Source organism: Pterocles gutturalis, unplaced genomic scaffold (assembly GCF_000699245.1).
Source record: "Pterocles gutturalis isolate BGI_N339 unplaced genomic scaffold, ASM69924v1 scaffold38327, whole genome shotgun sequence".
In the NCBI taxonomy this organism is placed as follows: Eukaryota; Metazoa; Chordata; class Aves; order Pterocliformes; family Pteroclidae; genus Pterocles; species Pterocles gutturalis.
In genome coordinates, this window is record NW_010116770.1 from 1 (window position 1) to 7,931 (window position 7,931).

Below are 7,931 nucleotides of genomic sequence, written 5' to 3' on the forward strand. Positions count from 1 at the left end.
ACAAAAAATCAGGCTGGCGGCTGAACCTGGACTGTATCGATAAATACTCAAGTGACATACCGGTGACCTGCGCGGGGAGGTGGCACCATCGCAAGTGTGTCTTTTTCCCCGTCTCTGTTAAAGATTTTGTGTGCCTCAGGTGGTTCGTGGGTCGAGTTGTGCTCTTGGGAACATCGCCTCAGCAGGGAATGTGACCAGTGGAGCCTCAACTCCGGCTTCGTGAAGCAGAACCTGCTCTCCGACCTGCAACTGCAGGTTTCATAGCATGAGCGAGGAGTTAGAACTGGAACTGCTGTTTTTGAAAAAGCCTCTGTTCTGCTAGTTACCGTCTCATATTCACATCTGGGTTCAGGTAGCAGGGTTAACACTTCATGTATGAGTTGCTTTTTTCTTTTTTATCTGAAACTCATTGGTCCCATCATCGCCCTCCTTGCATGTTCCAGTTGTTCATGTTAATTTTAACATTTTTGCAGAGGAGATCTATTTCCTTATGTGCTGGAAGTGATTCTTTATTGATTTTTTATTTTTTAAAAAGCTTTTCACTAAGAACTTTTAAATATCTTGTTTTTAAAGTGCTCTTACAGGTAAGAGCCCCTTGTTGAACTTTGAGCCTCTTATCTGGAGTAATCATCTTTATTTTTGTAATAGTTAAAAACAAATAGTTAAAAAGATGTTATTTTGAGTACAGGAAGGCCACTTGGGGTGTTGAAGAAAATCCACCTAGAGTTTTCTAGAGCTGGATGTCAGGTGCTGTAACCCAATTTATTTTCAAGTATTTTATTGTTGATTCGTATTTCAGCTTCCAAAAACCCATGGCAAATTAAAAATCACTAAAGGTCTCAAGTATTTTTTATTTTGACTTCCCTAGTTTGGTAGTTCTAGCCTTCCTGGAAATTGAAAAACAAGGCATGCGTTACGCTATTTGTTATTGCACAAAATGATATTTTGGTGGTCGCAGCAACTTGCAGAGCTCTGTCGCGCAGGCTTTGGGCTATTGCATTCTTGTTCTTACCTGGTCCACTGCTGGATGTGAGAGCAGGATTCCTGTAGGGCTGGGTTGGTTTGTTGGTGAAATGCCCACACAGAGATTTAATGCTCAAGCGGGCCTTCCTGCTGCGTTTCTGGTAAATATCTTTGACCTGTTCCTTGTATACGATCATCGAATTTTTATGGTTGGACTGGATGATCTTAAAGGTCTTTTCCGCTCTAAATGGTTCTGTTTGATAACTGGTCAGTGTCAGTCTGGAATGAGTTCTAGTTCTCAGCTTCTCACTCATGCTGTGAAATCTTTGTGCGTGTCTAGTAGAGTACTCTTCTGCTTCAAGAACCTGAAGGTGAAATTCAGAATTTGTTCATCCCAGGCGTACATTTGCACGATGTCTGAAAGAAGCAAAAAGATATTACTGAAAGCTGTGTCGTTCAAAAAGCCTGGTCTGTTCTGCTTGCTCTAACATACTAGGTAGATCTGGCGTTAAATAACAGGGTTAAAGACTAATGAATGAGGTGGTGTTTCTTTTTGTTTTTATTTTTCTTTCAGTAGCTTGTCTCATCTTCATCCTGTTAACATGCTCAACAGTTGTAATGTTAAGAAGTTCTGCCACAGCAAAGCTCTCACCTCCCCGTATCCCGGATCACACATTGAACGTAGCCAAGTTCCTGCAGATAAAGTGGGCTGGTTGGTTGAGTGGAAAGATTATAATCCTGTGGAGTACACTGCAAGGTCTGTTTTGGCTGGACCTGTTTGGGCAGATCCCCAAATCAAGTGAGTGGAAATTGTGGCTCTTTTTCTCCTGTAAACATGGAAGAAGGCAATAGTGATCAGCTGAGTTAATAAGATCATCAGCTTAAGTGCCATCTGATTCTGCAGTGGTGTGTGAAAGTCCAGATGTAGAAAAATGGTGGTTAGAGAACTGAATGGCTTTGGTTAGGTGTGAAGGTCTTTGACAGATGATTTTACTGAGCTGGTGATTGAGATAAGATCAGTGTTATTAGAATCATGGACTGCTTTTGATCCTGTGTAGTCCTTCTTTGTGTTGTGAGCTAAGTAAAAATCTAATTCTCTGTAAGAATTTGTGAGAAAATTGTCATCAAGTTCGTTGTTTGTTCATGGGTTGAATGCAAGATGAGAAAGGAATTAAAGAAGAATTGCAGCTCTTGAGCTGGGCGCTCTGACTCAGGGAATGGGACAGGTTGAATGCATGACTAATCCTTTTTGGTGAATGTGTGTATTCATTTGCATGATTCTGCAAAACATTCTCCCCTCAAGGAATGCTGTCTGCTTCTTGGATAGACAGTTCGATGCATGCATCTAGGAGATTGGCATCAAGCTGTTTTTGAAAATTGGTGGTTGATTATTATCTTGTAACTCTGATAAATCATACCTAATAAAAAATTCTGCTTAATTTTTTTAATTAGCAAAATCTTTTTTAGTTTTATCAATGGATAAAGTCCTTCTATTTTCTCTAGCCTTGCCAAGAACACTTTTGAAACACTTTATCTAAATGAAAATCTAGAGAGAGGCAATGTGAAATACCTTAGAGGGGCACACGTACACCTGCAGAATTAAATACAGGGAGGCTGTCAAAAGGTTGAGATTTTATGGCCTCCTGTAGAAAAGGGAGGGCCTGCAATTGAAGTTCTGGTAAAAACTGCTCAATGGTCAAATGGGTGTTGCAGATCTGGTGGCTGGCCTTCAGGCTTTTTGTGGGGCAGAGGCGTGTGTTGTGTTCAATAACTTATGCCTGTTCAATGATTCTTTTCCATACAGTGATAAAAGTTTTTCTCCCAAATTCAATGAGAGGGATGGAGAAGTGGAGAGGAAGAGTCTGAACAGCTTGTACGTGGTTGAAAACGGGAGGCCCAGGTGAGTGTGGGGGGTTTTCATGTTTGGGTGTTAATTTCAGTGATGTAGTTTCAGAATTTTTACTGTTAGTTTTGATCCATGGTACTTGCTAGAACAAAATTAAGATAGTCTCCCCTAGAGACAGGAAAAATGATACCTCAGTACCAGAGGGTCCTTTCTGTAGGAAGGTTATGGCAGAGGCAGTGAAAACTTAGCCAATTCTACCACAACAGAGGGTTGTGGTGACACTGGAGACAGAGGAGGCCTGGCACTGTTAGTAGTGGAGTCTGTTGGATGAATTGTTCCACAGTTTGACCAGGTGTTGGGATCTGAAGCTTTCACACCACTTGCGTGCTCTGGCAGAGCAGAAGAGAATTTCCTCCCACTGGGAAATCCTGGCATAGCACAAATGGGTAATCCCACCTAAAAAAATTTTTTTTTCTGCTATTTGTACATAATTGGATGCTTAGTACATCTATAGTCCTGGAAACTAGATTCCATTTTTAGACAAGGCTGAGTGCACAATGAGAGTAGTGCTTGCTGAGGAGTTTCCCAGGACAAAAGATCTGGGATGTGCCACAGCCATTTTGTGCATTTCCTTTCCCTGTTTTACCAAACACAAAAAGAGGGTGATGACAGAGAAAACCATGCTGTTTCTCTTGCTCATTAAAGCATACGATGCCACTGGATGTATGTTGCTGTCCTTCCCTTTGTTGTTATTTAAGCTTCTTTAAAGCTGCTTTGTTAGAACACTTGAGCGTATTTGGAATATGGGGAAGTGAATATGTTTAATGTACTGTGCCACTGATTTCAGAAATCCGGCGGGAAGGACTGGCCTCACAGGCAGAGGATTGTTGGGGCGCTGGGGACCAAACCATGCTGCTGATCCTGTTGTAACCAGGTAAGGGACAGATGACTGGAAGGCACTGTGCAGTAGAACAGAAAAATGTGCATTTTGCTTTTTTCTGTGCACCTCTGGCCAGGCTGTTACTTTTCCTGGGCCTTTTATGTCTCTTCCCCTATGAGGAGGTATATAGAGAGAGGTATATAGATATGTGGAACTTAAATTGCATCTTTATTATTCTTTGTCTCTGGAAAAGAGTAAGGACTTACTGTTTTACAAACAATCCCTTTAAAAATGCTGAGGAAACAGATCTAAAAAAAAAAAAAAACCAACACAACAACCCAGGAAGTGTAACTCAATAAAAATACAGTCTACAAACAATCTTCAGAAATGAATGTGAAAACTGAAAGGATTACATGATATTTTGATACTCTGTGTATAATATGCCAAAAGGCCTTAGATGAAGCATGTTAAATTGCAGGAATAGGGTTTTGTGTCATAAGGACAGAACTGAAAAAAAAGCAGTGTGCCTGCTTTCACTCTGTAGGAATTACTAACTTGGCTTACTAGATCATAGGAGCACTTGGGGTCAGGCTCCTTTTTTTTTTTTTTTGCAGTTTGTGCTCTTTGGTTAGCTTTTTGCTTTAACTATTGGTAGTTCTCAGTTCTTTACTGAAGGGTGAGCGGTTTGGAGGTGGTGCAGCCTGCACGTACGTTCTGTTCTAGTAGAAGGCATAGAACGCAGTCAGTGGAGGTGTTGATAAAAGCTCCAGTGTTTTACCTGTGGTTGTGATCTTGCCGGACAGCATCCCTCTGTCCCCCCCTTGATGGTTCTTTCTCTGCATTGCCCCTGCCCAGGCAACAGTGCACACCTTGCTGATCCTCTCCCAGGCCCTTGTGTCCAGAAGCAGCAATAAATGTTCTTGTTTGTTGTTTTCTGCAGGTGGAAGAGGGACGAAAGTGGCAATAAAATTGCTCATCCAGTTACTGGCAAAAACATCTTACAGTTTGTAGCGATCAAGAGGAGAGACTGTGGGGAGTGGGCCATTCCAGGGGTAAGAGCAATGCTCCGGAGACAGTTGGCATTTCCCTGCTGGTAAGGCCGTGAGGCGCTGCATGGCGTGCACGTGCTAAAAGTGTGCTTTTTGATTAACAACCTCGTGTTGTGGAGGTGAGGAGAAGTGCTCTGTAAGCTGCCTTTCCCCAGGTGTCAGCTGTTACTCTTTGTGCTGTTTCTGCATTGCAAGGCGGTGTTTATGTTTAATCCTGACCCAGCCTGTTGCTCACTGGAGGCACAGGCTGATCTGTTGCAGGTTTTGCAGGATGTGTGTGCTTGCTGTTTACAACTAAGTGTAGGGTTCCTCCTGTGTCTGGAGTATTCTGCAGGTGGATGTCATATTCTAATGGCTGGTCAAAGGGGGGTAATAACAAGTGGATTCAGAGGGATAGTCATATTTTTTTTTTCCCCCTCTAAGGGGATGGTGGACCCCGGGGAGAAGATCAGCGCTACCCTGAAGCGAGAATTTGGGGAGGAGGCCTTGAACTCCTTGCAGAAGTCTCCTGAGGAGAAAGCAGAACTGGAGAAGCAGCTCCAGCAGCTGTTCAGCCAGGAACACTTTGTGGTGAGCTCTGTGTCTCTGGTGACAGCCTCTGGAGCTCTGCGCGTGACTCGCAGCTGTGTGGCAGTGGGCAGAGGGCAGCTGGAATGAAGAGAAGCTGTTGTGCTCCAGTTGTCATGATGTAGGAAATGGAAGGGACTATTGAAAGCTCTGTAGGGGCAAATGTATTGGTGGGGAAGAGATCTTCATATTGATTCTATCTTGATGGTTTCCTGTTGTGATACGGAGCTTGTTTCCATTTGTTTGGGGCCTTAGGTGTACAGGGGCTATGTGGATGACCCTCGTAACACCGATAACGCCTGGATAGAGACGGAGGCTGTGAACTATCATGATGAAACCGGTGGGTATCTCCATGTGTGCTCTTAGTTGCCTTTTACTCTATATATTGGCTTGAAATTGGGATGTATGTTGGGCTGAGATTGGCAGTGGAATTAGAGGAACGTGCAAATCAGGCATAAAATATTAGACTAAGACTAATGGGTGTGAGGGTCTCTTGTTTTCCAAGATGTTCAGCCATGACAGATAGTTGTTTTTCCCCTTTGGTTTCTGTCAGTCTTGAAATAAGGAACATATGGCCTTTGCCTGAAAGTATTTATTCATAGGCTAGAGGCTTTAGATGAGTTTGGATTGTAAGGGACCTTTAAAGGTCATCTAGTCCAACACCTCTGCCATGAGAAGGGACATCTTCAACTAGATCAGGTTGGTCAGACCCCTGCGCAGCCTGACTTTGAATATTTCCAGAGATGGGTCATCTGTTAGGTAGCTCTAAGCTGTGGCCCATGTGCCTTTGTATGGAGAGTGAACATTAGACAAGGGTTCCTTCTTGTGGCTGTATTTATCTTGAGTTAGTTTAGTTTCTGTTTTTAATGAGTCTGGGATAGAAGGATGGTCTGTTTCTTTTATTATTTTTCCTTCCATAGGAAGTGTGTGCTTCAGGATCATTGCCTCTGGCTGCTGGCAGATTTTCACTGCATTTATTGCTTTGGTGGCTTGATTGCTCTCAGAGACCTTTTATCTTGGTTACTCTGCCAGAGTAATGGTTGGACCTCATTTTACTTCTCCAGATCAGTAGGAATGGACGTACATTGCTAGTTCTTAGATTGATTTATCTCAAAAGGTGAGAGATGAGAATCCAAGATAAGAGATCAGTCTAGTCAGGTGTGTCTGACTTGTTCAAGTTGGAGACTTCATATAGTGACATTTCCACTGTGTTTTGGGTAATTAAGAGATACCAGTGGTGAAGTTTCACATCTCACAGTGTCTTGATTTATAAGGCCTCAGAAACCGTGAAGATACTGTTCCTTTGGTCTTTTTTTCTAACACAGATTTTGTAATACTTTTGAAAGCATTTCTTTGGTTGTTGTCTATGAAGTCCTGGGACTCTTTGGAAACAGAGTAAGAAGCTTCAGAGAGGAATTCAGAAGCCTTTCTTCATCCCTCCTTAAGTACTATTTTTTAATTTGGGGCCTTCAGTAAAATTTCAATTATTCTGGGTTTCCATAGGGATGTATTAGTAAAATGTCAATTTTTCTGGTTTTATGTAAGCATATATACGTTTCAGAACTCAGTTTGTCCTGTAGAATAGGAAGCAGTCAAATGTTAGCCAAACAAAAATCAAGGTAGAGGAAGTGGTTAAACTTGTCACAGTGAGTACATGTTGTCATAATTATTTCTAGTAATTTGTCATGCTGCTGATGTTGCCACTCCTGGGTACGAAGGAATTACAGCGCTGCCACTCAGGTTTGCCTTAAAATAGTGCAAGGATGAAAAAGGTTTCTGGCACTGCTGCCACTCAGATTTGCCTTAAACTAGTGCAAGGATGAAAAAGGTTTCTGGCACAGAATCAGTCAGCAACTTAATTGGTTTCTGGCACAGAATCAGTGAGCAACTACAACTCTGAGGAGCAGTTGAAGGGTGCTGCCTGTGAAGGAGCCATGTGGAAGGGCAAAACTGACCAGATGAGAGAAGCAGGAAAGAAGATGAATGGTGTGTCCTAACTCTTGTTTTGTGAACAGGTGAGACGATGGATAATTTGCCTCTGGAAGCAGGTGATGATGCTGGAGTGGTGAAGTGGGTCGACATCAGTGAGGAGCTGAAGCTGTATGCCAATCACAGCTACTTCATTAAGCTGGTGACTGAGAAACTGGGAGCCCACTGGAGTGAAAATCCTGGTCCTGAGTGCCAGGAGTGATGGAAACAAGGAACTGATGCATGCCAAGGGGAAAAGAAGTGTTCCAGCTTTGAAACAGAGATGACATTGTCCTTTTCAGTGGAAATCCAGTAAAAATTCAGTGAAATTCAGCTGGCAAAAACACTTGGCAGTGATAAATGGAGGCTTTTTGAGAGGCTTCAGACTGCTGCTTTTGATTTTTCAGCTAGTGTGAAATGAGATGAGTGTGGAGCTGTTAACCTTGGTTTTGTTGTCTTCCTTATTTTCAGACATCTCATGCTGTCTGCAGATTTGCATGACAACATTGGGGTTCTGAGTGGTTGTACTTCAGAGGCTGTTCACTTTAGCTCTGTATTTTTGCACTGATTTCTTGTCAAGAGTATGAATCCTTAAGGGTTGTAGGATGATAACCTGAATGATGACTTAAATTAAGCGCTACATAATAAAGTGTAGTTT

At 42.5% G+C, this 7,931-nt stretch overlaps 1 protein-coding gene across 1 annotated transcript; it reads left to right on the plus strand.

Annotated features, from left to right (window-relative positions):
- Nucleotides 1-1,550: 1,550 nt before the first annotated feature.
- On the plus strand, nucleotides 1,551-7,686 carry NUDT9 (nudix (nucleoside diphosphate linked moiety X)-type motif 9). Its single transcript, XM_010075602.1, has 7 exons — nucleotides 1,551-1,762; nucleotides 2,768-2,863; nucleotides 3,657-3,743; nucleotides 4,630-4,741; nucleotides 5,162-5,308; nucleotides 5,561-5,645; nucleotides 7,321-7,686. The coding sequence occupies exons 1-7, from the start codon at nucleotides 1,566-1,568 to the stop codon at nucleotides 7,494-7,496; spliced, it is 900 nt and encodes a 299-aa protein (XP_010073904.1). The 5' UTR covers nucleotides 1,551-1,565; the 3' UTR covers nucleotides 7,497-7,686.
- Nucleotides 7,687-7,931: the final 245 nt, after the last annotated feature.

Bases quoted from the DNA above. Each gene is read 5' to 3' on its own strand.
- NUDT9 (XM_010075602.1), top strand. From the start codon at position 1,566: ATGCTCAACAGTTGTAATGTTAAGAAGTTCTGCCACAGCAAAGCTCTC. The intron at 4,742-5,161 runs GTAAGAGCAATG...TCCCCCTCTAAG, and splicing joins GGGAGTGGGCCATTCCAGGG to GGGATGGTGGACCCCGGGGA. The intron at 5,309-5,560 runs GTGAGCTCTGTG...TTGGGGCCTTAG, and splicing joins TCAGCCAGGAACACTTTGTG to GTGTACAGGGGCTATGTGGA.